The sequence below is a fragment of the Bombina bombina genome, chromosome 2 (assembly GCF_027579735.1).
Source record: "Bombina bombina isolate aBomBom1 chromosome 2, aBomBom1.pri, whole genome shotgun sequence".
NCBI lineage: Eukaryota > Metazoa > Chordata > Amphibia > Anura > Bombinatoridae > Bombina > Bombina bombina.
The window spans coordinates 1,134,293,497-1,134,314,101 of record NC_069500.1 but is presented as its reverse complement, the minus strand read 5'-3'; the positions used below and the strand labels follow the sequence as shown (position 1 = coordinate 1,134,314,101).

Here is a 20,605-nt window from a genome sequence, read left to right as displayed (position 1 = left end):
TACCATTTTCTCTTGTTTTATATATATATATATATATATATATATATATATATATATATATATAATTTAATAACATTCACAGATACCCCTGACATATATCCCCCTTCAAATTTTAAATAGATGTAGGACACATGTATTTGCTTTGGCTTAAAGTCGTGGTACTTGGTGTATTGATCGTATGCATCATAGACAGCCTTCTATGAAAATAGTCCATTATTTTTGAGCCCTTATGCTCATTTGCTAGGCATCTTTAAACTACAATATTTCTTTAGTGCATTTGGGGATATGACACTTCATTCTCCCTCTATGACTTGTAGTTGGGATCTAGCATGGCATGTTCACAACTGATTAATATGGACCCATTTAACCATAAAAGTATCATTTTTGGGTATCCTAATTATATAGACAACTGGAGATATTTTGTCAGTAACGTCAAAAGGACCCTTCCATGATGGAAGAAATTTCTTCCCCTTAACCCGATCTCTTCCAAAGTTATAGAGATAAACTTTATCATTTATTTCATATCCCTTTTTGGACATTTTGAGATCATAATAGGTTTTAGTGGCAGTTACAGCTTTCTCTAAGTTCCTTTGAGCAAATGCAAAGGCATATTGCAGGTGCTTCCTTAGGTTCTCCACATATTGATGCGTATTGTCAGCATTTATCAAGTTATGGTCTGATGTACGGTACAGTAGATGCTGATGTAGAACCATTCTTTTACCAGTCATCAACTCAAAAGGTGACATCTTCGTAGCACTACTTGGAGTTGTTCTTAATGCCATTAGGACTAGAGGTAGTTTTACATCGCAGACTTTACCCGTTTCACTCACAAACATTTTGAGGATTTTCATAATGGATTGGTTGTAACAATCTATACCACCACTTGAGGCAGCTCTATATGCAATATGGAGCTTTCTTTTAACCCCTAGTATTTTCCACATCTTGGTCATCACTTCGCTAGTGAAGTGGGTACCCCGATCGGATTCGATTCACTGCGGCAAACCAAATCTGGAAATTATGTGGTTGATGAGCAATGCTGTGCATGTTTCAGCACTATTGTTAGGTGTACTGATGCACTCTACCCATTTAGTGAACAGGCATGTCACTGTTAACATGTATTTGTTACCTCTTGATGACCTTGTTACAGGACCAATAAAATCAATTTGTATATCTGACCATGGCATTACCATCCCCCTTTTCTGCAATGGCTCCCTATGGGTTGGTGCAGTGGGTTGGAACTGTGGACAGATTAAACAACCTTGACAGTAGGTTTGAACATCTTTCAAGATGTGTGGCAAAAGGTGTAATCACGCAATATTTCATACGTTAATTTGGTACCACGATGGCCAGATGTGGGAGCATCATGGGCATGTTGAAGCATGAGACCTCTACACCACCACTTGAGGCAGCTCTATATGCAATATGGAGCTTTCTTTTAACCCCTAGTATTTTCCACATCTTGGCCATCACTTCGCTAGTGAAGTGGGTCCCCCGATCGGATTCGATTCACTGGGGTAAACCAAATCTGGAAAATACGTGGTTGATGAGCAATGCTGCGCATGATTCAGCACTATTGTTAGGTGCACTGATGCACTCTACCCATTTAGTGGACAGTCATGTCACTGTTAACATGTATTTGTTTCCTCTTGATGACCTTGTTACAGGACCAATAAAATCAATTTGTATATCTGACCATGGAATTACCATCCCCCTTTTCTGCAATGGCGCCCTATGGGTTGGTGCAGTGGGTTGGAACTGTGGACAGATTAAACAACCTTGACAGTAGTTTTGAACATCTTTCAAGATGTGTGGCAAAAGGCGTAATCATGCAATATTACATACGTTAATTTGGTACCACGATGGCCAGATGTGGGAGCATCATGGGCATGTTGAAGCATGAGACCTCTGAACTTGGTGGGTACCACATATTGCTGGATGCCAGTTTTGGAGGTTCTTATTAACAAACCATCCGGTAACTTGAATTGTGATCTGGACTTCATTAAGATTCTAAGATCTTCCTTGCCAATACAATCATCTTTTGAGATGGGGTTGCTTTCAGGATCTTCTATGTGTTTATAGAAGATGCCTACAATGGGGTCTTCTTTTTGACTAGTGATCAGGTCCTCAGTTGGAGAATCCTGACTCCATTGTACCAGGTTAGGCTCACTCTGTTGTTTAGCTGGTTTCTGGTAATGGCTTCTACTTTAATTGCACCCATTACGTGGTCGATATTAAGGAGTTCTCCAGTTATGGCTCCTTGTTTGGCTAATGAATCCTCAAGATCATTGCCTTCCTTATCAGGACCTAGAACTCTGGAATGACCCTTGGTCCTTTTCCATTATATGGTTAACCCATTTGATACCACTAGATTATCAATCTTGCAGAACAACTTGCCATGTTTGACTGGTTTGTTGTTAGTTTTCTGCATGCCATTTCTTGTACAAGTTGGCAGGTATTGAACAAAACTGTCACGCATGTAATTTGAGTCAGTAATGATCACAAATTCATGAATACCATGTTCAATAGCCATCTCAATGGTTTTCAGAACATCAGTTAGTTCTGCAACTTGACTGGATCTTGGTCCAATGTTGAAACCTACAGAAATATTTGAGAATCCATTTGCTCAAGTTATACCAATGCCAGTGACCAATCTGTGCTCATTATCAATAGTGGCCTGGTAAGAACAACCATCAACATATATACCCAAGGTAATGTTTGACAATGGTCCTCATTGTATATCTTATATGGGGAAAGCAATTGTTCCTCCAGGAAATCATCTTCTAATAACTCTTCCCCATGATCCTTAGCAGTACAGTCGTGGAGCTCAGCAAGCCCTTGTGCAACTGGATTCTTTTTATTCTGCTTGTAGCGAATTTCTAAAGGCCAGCCTTGTAATTAAAGGGTCCAAGCTGTTATGCGGCTATTAGACAAGCTCCCCTTATTCTCTCATTTTGCATATATAGCAAAGGCTGGTGGGCCGTTTCTACAATAATTTTCTAGCCCTGTATATAGCTGCAGAAATTTTGTAGAGCCCATATAGTAGATAAGAGGGCTTTTTCGCAACCACTAAATTTTATTTCTACTGGGGATAGAGTTTTGCTCGCATAAGCAAAGACTTTGCTTAAATTATCATGCTTTTGTTATAAAACAGCACTCATGCTTATATCTGTGTAACCTGTCTCTAAGTAGAAAGGTTTACCACCTTCAGGGTACGATAAGCAAGCTGCTTGAGTGAGTTTCCTCTTCAGCTCTCTGATAGCTGTCTCTTGAGTCTCACTCCAGTGCCATTTCACATCCTTTTTTAGAAGAAGTAGCAGTGGTTTAGCTAATTCTGCATAATTACCAAACATTTTACAAGAATAATTTGTCATACCCAGGAATGATCTCAATTCCTTTAAGTTTGTTGGGTTCTTAGAATTTATTATAGTTTCCACCTTTTGCTTCTGAGGATTTAACCCTTCAGAAGTAACTTCATGTCCTAAGAAGTTTACACAAGTGCGGCACTATTAAACTTTTTGTAGGAATAATTTGACACCTGCCCTTTTAAGTTGGCTGAGGATGTGTTTAAGCTCTGTGATGTGTTTTTCAAAGTCTGTGCTTTTGATTAAAACATCATCAACATAAGATAAGTTCCCCCTTTCCAGTGCATCAGGCATAGCCTTATGCAAGAATACAGCAAATTCATGTCCTGAATTTATGTATCCAAATGGGAGTCTTTGGAATGCATTCTGGACCTTTTGGAATGAGAATGCCAGCTTATACTGGTCCTCCTTGTGTACCTTTATGGTCCAATATCCCTGTGCACAATCAATGGCAGTGAATACTTTAGACCCCTGCATCTGCGCTAGGCACTGGTCAGTATATGGCACGGGCCAGCCAGATATGTATACTTGTTTGTTTAGCTGTCTTAAGTCAGCACACAAACGGCATTGTTCATTGTGCTTAAGGACACCTATAATAGGATTGTTATAAGAACTGTGTCTGATAATAGCTCTTTCTTCCAGGTTCCTTATGATTTCTGCGAGAGAATCATATGATGCTAAAGGAAGTCTGTATTGTTTAACAAAGACAGGTGGTGCATTGGGATCTCTTTGAATTCTTGCAATGTGCAAGTCTGTAGTCCCACAGTCATAAGAATCCCTAGCAAAAATATCCTTGTACTTCATCAGGAGTTCTCGCAGCTGTCGGCGCTCATCATCACTGGAACAGCCGTTGGCTAAGGAAATTTGCTCTTCTACTGTTTGCTGAAATCCTGAAAAGATTTCAGGCTGTCCTATTTCATAGGCTTCTTCCAACCTAGAGGTGAGGTCCCCTTGATTATAATTTATATTGCCCCTATGACTCTGGGTATTGAGGTATTCTTGTTGTTTGATCAGCTGATCAAATACTAGAGAGGCTTCTTCACTTTTATAGATGCCTTCCTCTGAGCCGAAGGGATAAATAGACTGAATTGTAAATAGTCCCTCTGGCATAGATGCAATGGTTTGTTCCATTAATTGTTCTTCAGTTAAGTATCCTTCAGGTATTAGCCCAGTTATATTATTCTGGAATCCAAAAGTGTAATAACTTGATTCTGGCGCATATCCTATAGTAGTTCCCTTGGATAAGGTTATATCCTGTGGGGTCATGTTATGCACAATAACATGTATTGGAATAGTTCCAATATTTACCAAAGGAGTATGGGCCATTGTTATACCCAGATGTTGCATTCTATGGGAGAGGCAAATTAGTGTTTCAGAAGTATTTCATTTCTGACCTCTTTTTACCTGTAAGGGTAAGAGGAATTTATCAGCCCCAGCAGGGATTATAACATTGTTAGACACCTGCATATTCACAGCATATGACAATTGCGGGTTTGATTTCAGGGCTGCGTTTTCATCCTGAAATACTTCAGGGTCCCCCTTTAACCTGCTCCAGAGGCAAGAGTTAATAAAATCTATTTGTATGGCATATCTATGTAAGAGATCAATTGCCAATGTATGTTTGATTATGGGAGTATTTAAAACTAAAAACAGATGCATTGATGATTTATTACCTAAAGAGATAGATAATAAGCATTTAGCTGTGACATTATAGCTTTCAGACCTGTCATTCAGGCCGTGGACACAGTGGTCTTGGGGAGAAAGATATTTAACATAGTAACATAGTAACATAGTAACATAGTAGATAAGGTTGAAAAAAGACTGAAGTCCATCGAGTTCAACCTATACAAATCTAAAATACTTACAAAAAGCTCCAGTTAAGCTTAAATAACCCCATTAAAATGTGACCCATTTAATACTAGCAATCATATCCATGAATTTTGTTTATATACAGAAATTTATCCAGACTATTTTTAAATGTATCTATGGTATTGGCATTCACTACCTCCTTTGGTAATGAGTTCCACAATTTTATTGCTCTTACAGTGAAAAAACGTTTCCGTTGCAGGAGATTAAATCTCCTTTCCTCCAACCTTAAATTATGACCTCTTGTCAGAACCAATTTTCTTGGAATAAAAAGAGCTTCTGCCATCTCTGTATATGGGCCTTGAATATATTTATATAAAGTAATCATGTCACCTCTCAAGCGCCTTTTTTCTAAAGAGAACAGACCCAGTTTGGCTAGCCTCTCCTCATAGGTTAATTTCTCCAATCCCCTTATTAGCTTTGTGGCCCTTCTCTGAACTTTTTCTAGTTCTGCAATATCTTTTTTAGCAATCGGTCCCCAGAACTGCACTCCAAACTCAAGGTGAGGTCTTACCAGGGCTTTATATAATGACAGAATTATGCTTTCCTCCCTTGAATCAATGCCTCTTTTAATACATGCTAGTATCTTATTAGCCTTTGAAGCCGCTGCCCTGCATTGTGCACTCATCTTTAGCTTGTTATCTATTACTACTCCCAAATCCCTTTCCTCCTGTGTTTGGCTAAGTCTTGTCCCATTTAAAAAATACATAGCCTGCTTATTTTTACTTCCAAAATGTAGAACCTTACATTTTTCCGTATTAAATCTCATTTTCCATTCACTTGCCCATAGTTCTAATTTTAGCAAATCCCTTTGCAAAGAGAGTTCATCCTGCTCTGACCTAATGACCTTACTTAACTTAGTATCATCTGCAAAAATAGAGATGTCGCTATTTAATCCTTGCTCCAAGTCATTTATAAAAATATTAAAAAGAACAGGGCCCAGTACTGATCCCTGGGGGACGCCACTGATTACCTTTGTCCAATCTGAGTATGATCCATTTACTGCTACTCGTTGCTCCCTATCTTTTATCCAGTTATTTATCCATGAGCTAACATTTTCAGCTATTCCCAGTCCCTTAATTTTGTGCATTAATCTCTCATGTGGCACTGTATCAAATGCCTTTGCAAAATCTAAGTATATCACATCAACTGATTCCCCTTTATCTATATTTTTACTTACTTCCTCGTAGAATCTAATTAGATTAGTTTGACATGATCTATTTCTCCTAAAGCCATGCTGATTAGAACTCATAATCTTGTTTACACGAATATGCTCATCAATATAATCCCTTATAATCCCTTCAAATATCTTCCCCACTATTGATGTCAGACTAACTGGTCTATAGCTTCCTGGATCATCCCTGCTTCCCTTTTTGAAGAGTGGCACCACATCAGCTTTACGCCAATCCTGGGGTACCATGCCTGAGGATAATGAGTCTTGAAAAATTAAGAGTAAAGGTTTGTCTATATCACTTTAGGTTCAGCTATTTGTTCTAATAAGCCTTTGCTTACATAGCTAGCTTCCTGTTTTAAGTTCAATTTAGTATACTTGGTTTTACCAAGGTCATGCACTTGCATAGGGATAAATAGATCATCCTTAACTTTCTCAATTCCTGCGAGGTATTGAGCAAGGCATCCCCTTTAGGGGATTCAGGGTCCCCCTTGTGGAGAGATATGGTTAATACAACGCTGTCTAAGGAGATATTTGCTATCTTTCCAGGCAAAGTTTTAAAAGTATTACCATCAGAGCCACTTAAAGGAGTCTGATCATCTATTTGTAGGATAGTGATTTCAGGTATGGAGTCATTCCTGAAATGAATCTCCACAGCATCTGGCTTCTCTTCTACTATGTGACAGTTATGTTGGGTGCAAGATATATTGGATTGCTCATAATTAATAGGCCTTTTTACTTGAGACTAAATTACATTATTTATGCAATCAATTATGGTGCTTAATCACTTCAGGAGATCACTACCAATAATTAAATGATCAGTTGTCAGATCCACTATAATGACAGGGTGTCTTATTACCCTGTTCCCTAGTTTAACTTTTAACCATGCCATGCTGTAGACTTTTAGAGAGTCACCCCCAACACCTACTAGTGAACCATCAAATTATTTTATTTTAGGTTTGTGAGTTGTTAGCTCATTTAGCTGTGTATAGTACCTGTGGGATGAAATAGTTGTCTGACATCCAGTATCAATTAATCCCATGATAGGGTTGGAAACAGAATCCTGGAACTCAGCTAATACATAACATCTCCCTTCAGCTTCTACCATTTCAAACATAAAATTGGCATTATCATACATCTGTGGGCTTCACCACGTGTTACCTGAATCTGCCACATTACCTGATGCAGAAGAAACTTCATTCTTACCAGTCCATCCCTATGTAATAGGATCAATTGGTTTCCTGTGTACTGCATCTGTGGAAATAAGGAAGAGATTGATTAGAGCTTTCAGGCCGAGGTTGCTCGTCATCACAGATAAATCGTCCGTTTCCGGTCTGTAGAGAGAGAATATGATTAGTACCATTATTGACATTTATCATTTCATTTGGTATATCTCTCCCCCCTCTCTCAGGTAATACTGCAGTATTTATGACTGTGCCTGTGGCCCACTACTGGCCACTGGCTGTACCCCAAAAAAAGGATTGTTAGGTTGCTGAGCCATAAAAGCTTGACTCATATTAGTAAATAGTGCACATAGTTCACTAACTTGTGTGCTGAGTTGGCCCACTTGAATGGACAAGCTATCTTTACCCATTGACCAATTTTATGTCTCAGGGTATTGATTCCTGGATCCTTGGGATCCCTCAGAATCATAGCTATTGTTCCTATTTTGACGTGGTTGTCTTTGGGGTTCAGCTTGTTTAGCGGAGCACTATTTACTTGGGGTGCCTGGTTACCCTTTTTGTATTTATTTTTATGGGGATACCAATTATTTCGTGGGCGTTCATCTCTTTGGGAATAATTATTTACCTGGGTATGCCCCCCATCTTGAGCATAATCTCTCTGCGCCTCAGCCCGTGTTGGGGGAGGGGCAGAGTTAAAACTTTGTGGGGATGGCCTGTTTTCTTGGGCCACCTCCCCATAGGTTTTCCTTTTAGACTCCAAATTGAGGGGGCTAGGTGACACCCTAGTTTCTGCCACAATTTTGGGACTGGGTTTTGGTTCCCTTTTAACCCCCTGTTCACCGGACTGCTGAATAGAGTATAACTTTGTACTCTCTTTGATCATCCAGTCCAATGAGCAGTTCTCATCAAAATCTCTAGCTAAATTAAGTTTGATGGGCGCGGGCAGTGCTTTGAAAAATAAATTCACAAATTCTGAGCATTCAAATATGGGATAATCTTCTGCCATACTGTACGCAGTTTTCAGTATAGAAAGTAATTCTATAGGGTTTTAATTTGCACTACATTTTAAATCGTATACAGCTATTTTCGCTGCAGTTTTAGTGCGATATTGCCCAAGTTCTTTTCTACACTGTCGTTTTGTCTCATTCCAGGAATGAATATTCATATCCTTTAGTGAAGCAAAGAATCTGTGATATTTACCTTCAAATACCCAGGGCAGAAAGTCAATTTTTGACTGCTCACTTGTGACATTCATTATGGATAAAGCATTTTCAAAGGCCTCTAAGAGGTCAATTATAGAATTGGTTCCCTTGTTGGAGAACTTAGGTACTGCATGACTTAAAAATATAATTATTTTAGGGGTGTCATATACCATCTTAGACGTATCTTGGGCTTTCCTAGGAGTCTTATTTTTGGGGTTGGAGCGTTCCCTATCTTCCCTTTCACTATGGGGAGAACTCTTACACATATTAGTATTATGGGTGCTATTTGGGTAGCTAGCTCCACCCTCTGACTCACTACTAGAGCTTCCCTCAATCTCCTCAGCTGAGTTATAGCAGTTTCCTGAATTTATATCATGAGGTGACTGTATATTTGGGAAATTTACTTCTGACCCAATAGGGGTTATTTGTCTAAATTCTTCCCTAAATTTCTGCAGTTCATTCCTGAAGCATTCTTTAAGAGAGTTAGAATTATCTGCATTATTCTCATTGTTAATAGGTTTTCATTATGACGATACAACCTTTTTAAAACACTTAGTTCTCACTGGCTTTGTGCAAGTTGTTTATGCAAATCTTCTATCTTGGCAAGTAGATTTAGGCTATGCTTATATAAGGTGGCCATGTCTTGGGCAAACTCGTCAATTTTATTTTTGGCTATATTTAAATTCTCTTTGCATCTGCGTGAGGGGTGAATACTATCTTCTAGCCCCTGTATTTGCAATTCCTTCTCTATGAGGTATAGCGACATTTCGTCAATTAAGCATATTACCAGGGGCCAAGATTTTAGTATTAGTTCATCCCATTTTTTGAGATTTTTGCATTGATTAATTTTTAATAATTCTTGGAATAATTCACTTTTTTCATTCCACCTTCTATCATCAATAGCAATATTTTTAGCCTTAATTGCAAGCATATCCATATAATCATTTAATTCACCCGCAATATGAAACCTCTTTTTAATGTGGCCTATAATGTCCATCTTTAGGACATCCCCTGAGTGAGGGGCAATTTCGAGGAACCAATTTCAACACTATGTACCTATTCAAATGATACACTTCTGGTTACAGACATTATTATATTGGCTTAGTATTTAGTTAAATTAAAACGCTAATACAATTTTGACCAATAGGAAGAAAGAAAAAAAAAATCACTTTTTTTTTTCAAAAATTTATTTTTGATAATACTTTTTTTTTCCTTTCAATAATAATTTCTATTTACTACAAATATATCATATCAATGTGATAAATATTAATTATACCTAAAGCAGTGTGCCTCCAAATGATATGTCAGTATATGGTCGGGAATTAATACAATATATTTAATAATTATTCTTTAAAACAAACCCCCAATAAAATGCATATACAAAACAATAAAATTAATGTAAATTCCTAAATTCTTTTTATTAGTTAAATTTATAAACACATTGAATTATATTTCTAGAAAACCAGAGATGAACCAAACTATACAATGTTTAAACTGTTACAATATTCTTTACAAAGCAAACCAAATTGTAACTTTAGAATTAGCCTTATTCATGATTGAATTGCATTAAAATACCACAATGAGATACCAAGATATGAGCCACTAACATTCAGATTAATACAACCAAGCTATTTAACCCACAAATGATTTTATACAACTCTAATTAAAATACCAGAATTTATATATATTCTTACTGTAAACTGCCAGTCTATATTCCAATTTATCTAAGCTGAAATAAATTCTTAATTATCTACAATTAAGACAAACTCTAATATATATATATATATATATATATATATATATATATATATGCACATATAAATTACACACCAGAGAAATTTACTTACAATAATGGGCCTGACTTAGAAATATGCAATACAAAGGACCTTTGTTTAACAAATAAATTATTTAACAATAGTGACTAGTTAAGACTACACAGGATTATGAGTGCAAGCTAAAATACAAAGTGCCCCTTTAAATCTATTAATAACTGTAGTAATAATGAATGTATTTGCTTTAAAATATCAAATTATATACTTAACAATTTCTTATACTTTAGAAGATCACCAGTTTGATAATTCAGTTAATATCCAAATATGTCTATCGTCATACAGTATGTCTTAGAGGAATTGGGCACATTTGTAAGAGAATTAATCTTGATAGTCTCTTATCCACTGTCATGACCCAACCTGGAATTGAACCTGGGACCTGTTTCTATTTCTGCTGCTGTTCTTTCCCAGCCTGTTGTCTTGCCTCTCTGCCACCAGATGGCTTGATCACAGACTAAGGATATCAGTTTTTTTTGTTTGCTGCAACTTTGGCTCTCTGGCTCTACCTGCTTACCAGCTGAAACAAATCATTTAATCAGCAGCCTGCTATATCTGGGAGATTTGCTGGCAGTTCTGGGCCTTGACAATGAGTGTTGTACTCTGAAAGACCCTCTGGTCCTGTTTCCTGAGTGAAATACAGATTTGTTGGATTTCCTGGTTCCTGATTTTGCTTAATTTCCTGACTACTCTTCTGGATATTCCCTTGGCACTGTGTTTCGTTTTTGGACTGATTTCCTGGCAATTGATCTTGCCTAATTCTCTATTTCCTAAAGACTGACTCAGGTACTTTTGCTTGCTTGTTACCTGATACTATAGAGTTCCAGTTTGCAGTCTATGCAAGTTTCCTGTTTGCTATTACAAAGTCTGCATTCCTGCCTGTTATTACACAGTTCCAGTCTACAGCATATGCAAGTTTCATGTTTGTTATTACAAAGCACTGCATTCCTTCCTGTTATTACACAGTTCCAGTCTACAGCATATGCAAGTATCCTGCCTGTTATACAAAGAACTGCATTCCTGCCTGTTATTACACAGTTCCAGTCTACAGCATATGCAAGTATCCTGCCTGTTATTACAAAGCACTGCATTCCAGCCTGTTATTACACAGTTCCAATCTACAGCATATGCAAGTATCCTGCCTGTTATTACAAAAATCTGTATTCCTGCCTAATACTACAGCCTATATACATTGCCTTATCTAATTGCATATCTCTGCATTTCTAATTATCCTATAAATAAAACCATCACCTTTATTTCCTAAAACCTTGTACCTGTTTAATTATGCCAAAAAGGAAAGACACACGCAGACAAAACACAACTTTAACCCCAGAACCTGACACTTCTGCACAACAGCTCCCACCTCCTGAACCTGCTCCCTTGCAGAGTATGACATCCACAAAGAGTGTCCCAACGTATTTGTCTTACAAAAAACTGTGTTCACATACTGGTCTCTCAGTGGGCGTTTTTTTGTGTTTGCTAAATCCCCCCCCAATAAATAGTTATGTGAAAGTGTTAAAGTGTAAAATGTAACATATACAGTGCAGCTTCGTGATGTTTGTTCATATGCGTAATAAATACTTAGTAAACACAGTGTTATAGTAAAAACCACACGTCCACGCTAACATGATTAAAAGTGCATACTTGTGTTTAATGTGTGCATAGACATGGCATAGAATCTGCTTGATCAATGTTGCTGCAATATTTTTGCAAAACGATAAAGTAACAGCTGACATCTATAATATTCTATATATAAATGATTGTCGAGAGCTCAATATTTTACGTGTCCCATTGAAATTGCAATAATAATGAAGTTCTTCCGGCTGACATCTATAATATTAAATATATATCAGTAATTGTCGAGATGTCAATATTGTATTTGTCCCATTGAAATCTCAATAATAATAAAGATCTTCCAACCTCACATCTACTTATATATGTAATATTATAGTATTGAGTGAGAAACTGCTGAAGGAGCGGTACAGTCCAAATGCTGTATTCTGTATGGTTGAAGCTTTGAATGATGTCATCATATTAGCAACATGCCTGTCTAGTTTGCAATTCTTCGTTGTGTTGTTGTATTTTGCAACATTCTTCTTGTGTACTGATTAAAAAGATAAATGTGTGTTTCATCTGGTGAGCCTATGTAGATATGCTGTTCATCCAAGGTAAGCAGTGAACAAGTGCACCCGGTGCACGAAACATGTCTGCATGGGGATCAGCTCACTTGCCTGATTGTTAGAGTCACTGCTGGCTCATTACAGGACATCCTGGTTTTGTCCTCTTTTAATTCTGTGGAATAAAAGTTTGTTTTTTATATACTTTGCTGCCTGGAACATTATTTTTGCTTTTCTCTGTTGCTCATAGCATTTTTAGAGCAACTATCCTACTTCTCAGAGCGCTTCTTCACTACTTGTATCCTGTTTCTGCTTGCGGCGTGTGTAGCAGACACGCCTGAAGTTGCAGCCTAGTGATTGGATGCTTACAGGGGGGGTGTGTCCCGCCCACTCTCCATTGTGCCGGGCTTCTGTTATAACATTGGATTACGGGAGGAGCGCAGAAAATACAGTGAATTGTTTCTACATATGTAATATTATAGTATTGAGTGAGAAACTGCTGAAGGAGCGGTACAGTCCAAATGCTGTAATCTGTATGATTGAAGCTTCGAATGATGTCATCATTTTAGCAACATGCCTGTCTAGTTTGCAATTCTTCGTTGTGTTGTTGTATTTTGCAACATTCTTCTTGTGTACTGATTAAAAAGATAAATGTGTGTTTCATCTGGTGAGCCTATGTAGATATGCTGTTCATCCAAGCATATGACTTGAATACATGAAATGCTATAATAGACGTAAATGAGACAAGTGTTTAAAATTGCCAACTGTTTGTGAATAATGAAATGTTAAAAAGTATTTTTTCTGTCCATTTAAATATGATTTAATTCTTGAAACCGATTTTGTATTGTTGATGATCGAATTGATGGTGATTTCTAGTTGATGTAATGTAATTTCGTAAAAGATTTTGATGTTGTAGTGATGTTCACACAAGTAAAACCCATAATTCCATTGTGAAATAGTCTATTTCTTGATCTATTTGTGATAGCGGGACCAACGCAAGAATTAATGAATTAGCGCCACAATTCTAACGCTGCTATTACGAGTTTTAAAGAAGAAAATTATCTTGTGCGTTAGGGAAATCTGCCGGTCACGTGCACAAGCACGTATTCCCTATAGAAGTCAATGGAGGTTAGAAATTTCCTGAAAAAATACTTCCAACACTTGTGTTGAGAGTAAAGTGAGTGATGTCATGTCCTTCTGTGAAAAAATAGCTAAATCGTGTTGATTTCATATTTTAAAAATGTTTTGTTTACGTAATGTGCTGTATATTGTTTGTATGTATCTAATTCTGTATGTATGTGATGCTATTTGTACGTAGATGTAGCTAGATGAGTGTATGTTCACGTATGTTTATTTAAGTCAATGTAAAATGGGTTTGTGTGCATTTTTTTACAAACACCCGAGATCTCGTAACTTTTATATGTTATATTTAAAAAAAATAAAAAATTGAAAAAGCTAAATTGTATAGTGTTTGTATAAGTGTAAGTGTACTTTGTATGATATTTTGGAAATGATTCATGAATGTTTTTGGTATTGGTATATCAATAACTACTGGGTCTGTGTGAGCGTTAGGGATTTGAGCATAGATGGGGATATTTGTGGCGCTACGGAAACTTGTAATAGCAGCGTTAGGGAAAATGAAGCGTTAGGGGCCATAGCGCCAAACTCGTAATCTAGCTGATTGTTAGTGAATCAGGCATATGTAATATTAAGGATAATATTGATGTGCTCTATTTTGGTAATAAAACCATAAAATAAATATTAATAATAGAAGATAAGTTGTCATAAATTACATAACTGAACTCTATAGGTTGTTTGTGGATCCTGTATTTTATTGAGTCCATAAACTACAATCTAAATGTCCTAAAACTTTTATTTGTTGCCTCTAATCGGTTTTTAAAATAAAACCTTTCTTATCTGAATAAATGACTTTTGATAATATGTATACTCTTTAAAGAAAACTGTAATATATGTGCTCCTTCAGAGAATAATAATTATGAGGGGTAATTCACATATTCTGTGTTTGCAGCTCTTTTTATACGTTGTGCTTAGGTTTATTTGTTCTCATCTATAATTGCTACAGTTATAAAATGGATAGGTTGTTTGCTATACATTAATTTAGTACTTTTTTTCAGAATCTGTCACTGCGAGTCAGATGAGGGTAATCCACTGATTACTCCATGTCATTGCACTGGAACTCTGAGATTTGTACACCAAGCCTGTTTACATCAGTGGATAAAAAGTTCAGATACACGATGTTGTGAACTCTGCAAATACGATTTTGTTATGGAAACCAAGCTCAAACCGTTAAGAAAGGTAAGGCTATTATAACATTTTCTCCTAATCTCCTCTGCTGCAAGGCTCAGTACAAGATGCCCTTAATATGAACTAGACATTTCTTTACTTAACCATGGGCTCTGTGAGACCATCTGATCTGTACTCCACAACCCAAACAATGCCCTCAATAATTTCATAGCCAAAACTTGGTTGTAAGAGAAGAAATATGTTTTCAAGGTAATATATCATAGGTGTCCTACATGTTATTAACAGAAGCTATAATAATAAATCCTAATTATAAGATACATAGTATAACGCAAAGAATACCAATAGATCAGTATTTAATATAGTAGGAAGTAGCTTTAATCCAATAGCATGAAGAGGAAAATAATCCCCTTCCACAAGTGAATACATTTTCTTCATTTTATGCCCAAAGTGATGTTAAAAGTTTCCCAGAATATAAAATGTGCAAAACCAGTTGTCCTTGAGCTTTTATGCAATACATGTACATCTAAATCCTTTAGACTTACTAGGCAAAAAATTATTAAAAACTTAGGCCTAGATTTAGAGTTGGGCGGTAGCCGTCAAAACCAGCGTTAGAGGCTCCTAACGCTGGTTTTTACCGCCCTCTGGTATTTGGAGCCAGTCATTAAAGGGTCTAACGCTCACTTTCCAGCCGCGACTTTTCCATACCGCAGATCCCCCTACGCCATTTGCGTATCCTATCTTTTCAATGGGATCTTTCTAACGCCGGTATTTAGAGTCGTGGCTGAAGTGAGCGTTAGAAATCTAACGACAAAACTCCAGCCGCAGAAAAAAAGTCAGTAGTTAAGAGCTTTCTGGGCTAACACCGGTTTATAAAGCTCTTAACTACTGTGCTCTAAAGTACACTAACACCCATAAACTACCTATGTACCCCTAAACCGAGGTCCCCCCACATCGCCGCCACTCTATTAAAATTTTTTAACCCCTAATCTGCCGACCGCACGCCGCTGCCACCTACGTTATCCCTATGAACCCCTAATCTGCTGCTCTTAACACCGCCGACCCCTATATTATATTTATTAACCCCTAATCTGCCCCCCTCACCGTCGCCTCCACCTGCCTACACTTATTAACCCCTAATCTGCCGAGCGGACCGCACCGCTACTATAATAAAGTTATTAACCCCTAATCCGCCTCACTCCCGCCTCAATAACCCTATAATAAATAGTATTAATCCCTAATCTGCCCTCCCTAACATCGCCGACACCTAACTTCAAGTATTAACCCCTAATCTGCCAATCGGAGCTCATCGCTACTCTAATACATTTTTTAACCCCTAAAGCTAATTCTAACCCTAACCCTAACAGCCCCCTAAGTTAAATATAATTTTATTCTAACGAAATAAATTAACTCGTATTAAATAAATTATTCCTATTTAAAGCTAAATACTTACCTTTAAAATAAACCCTAATATAGCTACAATATAAATTATAATTATATTGTAGCTATTTTAGGATTAATATTTATTTTACAGGCAACTTTGTATTTATTTTAACCAGGTACAATAGCTATTAAATAGTTAATAACTATTTAATAGTTACCTAGTTAAAATAATTACAAAATTACCTGTAAAATAAATCCTAACCTAAGTTACAATTAAACCTAACACTACACTATCAATAAATTAATTAATAAAATACCTACAAATAAATACAATTAAATAAACTAACTAAAGTACAAAAAATAAAAAAGAACTAAGTTACAAAAAATAAAAAAATATTTACAAACATTAGAAAAATATTACAACAATTTTAAACTAATTACACCTACTCTAAGCCCCCTAATAAAATAACAAAGCCCCCCAAAATAAAAAAAATGCCCTACCCTATTCGAAATTAAAAAAGTTCAAAGCTCTTTTACCTTACCAGCCCTGAAAAGGGCCCTTTGCGGGGCATGCCCCAAAGAATTCAGCTCTTTTGCCTGTAAAAAAAACACATACAATACCCCCCCCCCTAACATTACAACCCACCACCCACATACCCCTAATCTAACCCAAACCCCCCTTAAATAAACCTAACACTAAGCCCCTGAAGATCTCCCTAGCTTGTCTTCACCTCACCGGGTTCACCGATCGGTCCAGAAGAGGGTCCGAAGTCTTGATCCAAGCGGCGGCTGAAGAACTCCATCATTGGGCTGAAGTCGGAAGTCCATCATCGGGATGAAGTCTTCTATCAAGCCGCATCTTCAATCTTCTTTCTTCCGGAGCGGAGCGGAGCCATCTTCTTCCAAGCCGACGCGGAACATCCTCTTCAACCGACACCTACTCGCCGAATGACGGTTCCTTTAAATGACGTCATCCAAGATGGCGTCCCTCGAATTCCGATTGGCTGATAGGATTCTATCAGCCAATCGGAATTAAGGTAGGAATATTTTGATTGGCTGATGGAATCAGCCAATCAGATTCAAGTGCAATCCGATTGGCTGATTGGATCACCCAATCAGATTGAGCTTGCATTCTATTGGCTGTTCCGATCAGCCAATAGAATGCGAGCTCAATCTGATTGGCTGATTGGATATATATAATTATAATTTATATTGTAGCTATATTAGGGTTTATTTCACAGGTAAGTATTTAGCTTTAAATAGGAATAATTTATTTAATAAGAGTTAATTTATTTCGTTAGATAAAAATTATATTTAACTTAGGGGGGTGTTAGTGTTAGAGTTAGACTTTAGGGGTTAATCCATTTATTACAGTAGCGGCGAGATTCGGTCGGCAGATTAGGGGTTAATAATTGAAGTTAGGTGTCGGCGATGTTAGGGAGGGCAGATTAGGGGTTAATACTCTTTATTATAGGGTTATTGGGGCGGGAGTGAGGCGGATTAGGGGTTAATAACTTTATTATAGTAGCGGTATGGTCCGCTCGGCAGATTAGGGGTTAATAAGTGTAGGCAGGTGGAGGCGACGTTGTGGGGGGCAGATTAGGGGTTAATAAATATAATATAGGGGTCGGCGGTGTTAGGGGCAGCAGATTAGGGGTACACAGGGATAATGTAGGTAGCAGCGGTTTACGGAGCGGCAGATTAGGGGTTAAAAAAAATATGCAGGTGTCAGCGATAGCGGGGGCGGCAGATTAGGGGTTAATAAGTGTAAGGTTAGGGGTGTTTAGACTCGGGGTTCATGTTAGGGTGTTAGGTGCAGACTTAGGAAGTGTTTCCCCATAGAAAACAATGGGCTGCGTTAGGAGCTGAACGCTGCTTTTTTGCAGGTGTTGGGTTTTTTTTCAGCTCAAATGGCCCCATTGTTTTCTATGGGGGAATCGTGCACGAGCACGTTTTTGAAGCTGGCTGCGTCCGTAAGCACCACTGGAATTTAGAGTTGCAGTGGCGTTAAATTATGCTCTACGCTCCCTTTTTGGAGCCTAACGCACTGAAAACCCAGCCATTCTGTGAACTCTAAATACCAGCGGTATTTAAAAGGTGCGGGGGAAAAAAAGCACGCGTAGCTAACGCACCCCTTTGGCCGCCAAACTCTAAATCTAGCCATAAGGAATAGAAATGCACATGCTTTATGAAGGGCGACCGGGCTAGGTTGCTGTATATTCAAGCAAAAATGCTTATGAGCTATCAGCAGATGGTGAAAATGTAAATCACATTTTAATCAACTTTATTCAATTTAAATAGAATTTAACGGTAAAGGAATATTGGGTATGTAGTACATTATTAAAAACAATGTGCACACTTGTAATTAATGGTACATTTGGGCTTTGTTGCAAAAGCTGATCACTGATTAAAGTCATGACCGCTTATAAAGTAAGATTCTACAAAAAGACAGGGAACATCTCAAAATTAGTTCCTAATTTTCTGGATTTCTTTATCGGACAAAATTGTTGCTCCATTTCAGTGCTATGCCATATTATTGTCTTTCTTTTAAAAGAAACCTTTCATTTGATAATTATTTCAGCATACATACGGCTAGATTACGAGTTTTGCGGTAAGAGGGGTGCGTTGCTAACTTGAACGTTATTGTCACTGCTCACTTACCTACAGCGCTGGTATTACAGGTTTTTACAAACCCAGCGTTAAAAGGCAAGAAGTGAGCGTAGAGCAAAATTGTGCTCCATACCGCACTCCAATACCAGTGCTGCGGTGAGCTGGTTGTACGTGCTTGTGCACGATTTCTCCATAGACATCAATGGGGAGAGCCGGTTGAGAAAAAGTCTAACACCTGCAATAAAGCAGCGTACAAGCTCCGTAACGCAGCCCCATTGATTCCTTTGGGGAAACACATTTTATGTTTTCACCTAACACCCTAACATGAACCCCGAGTCTGCACACCTCTAATCTTACACTTATTAACCCCTAATTTGTCGCCCCGGACATCGCCAACACCTACATTATATTTATTAACCCCTAATCTGCTGCTCCGGACATTGCCGACACCTACATTATATTTATTAACCCCTAATCTGATGCCCCCAACATCGCCGACACCTATATTATATTTATTAACCCCTAAACTGCTGCCCCCAACATCGCCCACACCTACATTTTATTTAATAACCCCTAATCTGCTGTCCCTAACATCGCCGCCACCTACCTACATTTATTAACACCTAATCTGCCGCCCCAACGTCGCCGCCACTATACTAAATTTATTAACCCCTAAACCTAAGTCTAACCATAACCCTTACACCCCCTAACTTAAATATAATTAAAATAAATCTAAATAAAACCTACAATTAATAACGAAATAATTCCAATTTAAAACGAAATACTTACTTATAAAATAAACCCTAAGCTAGCTACAATATAACTAATAGTTACATTGTATCTAGCTTATGGTTTATTTTTATTTTATAGGCAAGTTTGTATTTATTTTAACTAGGTAGAATAGTTACTAAATAGTTATTAACTATTTAATAACTACCTAGCAAAAATAAATACAAATTTACCTGTAAAATAAAACCTAACCTAAGTTACACTAACACCTATCACTACACTGCAATTAAATAAATGACCTAAATTAAATACAATTAACTAAATTAAATACAAATACCTAAATTACAAAAAAAAACAAACACTAAATTACACAAAATAAAAACAAATTACAAGATATGTAAACTAAATACACCTAATCCAATAGCCCCATCAAAATAAAAAAGCCCCCCCAAAATAGAAATAAAAAACCCTAGCCTAAAATAAACTACCAATTAGCCCTTAAAAGGGCCTTTTGCGGGGCATTGCCCCAAAGAAATCAGCTCTTTTGCCTGTAAAAAAACAACCCCTAAGTAAATGTAAAAAAAACCTAAGCTCCCCATTGCCCTGAAAAGGGCATTTGGATGGGCATTGCCCTTAAAAGGGCATTTAGCTCTATTGCAACCCAAAGCCCTAACCTAAAAATAAAACCCATCCAATAAACCCTTAAAAAAACCTAACACTAACCCCTTAAGATCCACTTACAGTTTTGAAGAGCCGACATCCATCCTCAACGAAGCCGGGAGAAGTCCTTATTGAAGTGGAAAGAAGTCCTCAACGAAGCCAGGAGAAGTCTTCATCCTAGCTGGGAGAAGTGGTACTCCAGATGGGCAGAAGTCTTCATCCAGATGGCATCT

At 37.5% G+C, this 20,605-nt stretch overlaps 1 protein-coding gene across 1 annotated transcript in view; it reads left to right on the top strand.

Annotated features, from left to right (window-relative positions):
• Positions 1 to 20,605, top strand: part of MARCHF1 (membrane associated ring-CH-type finger 1) — a 521,356-nt gene that overhangs the window by 26,934 nt on the left and 473,817 nt on the right. Inside the window, exon 3 of the mRNA XM_053700234.1 lies at positions 14,864 to 15,044. Coding sequence (XP_053556209.1) covers positions 14,864 to 15,044 — 181 coding nt within the window. The remainder of the gene's footprint in view (positions 1 to 14,863; positions 15,045 to 20,605) is intronic.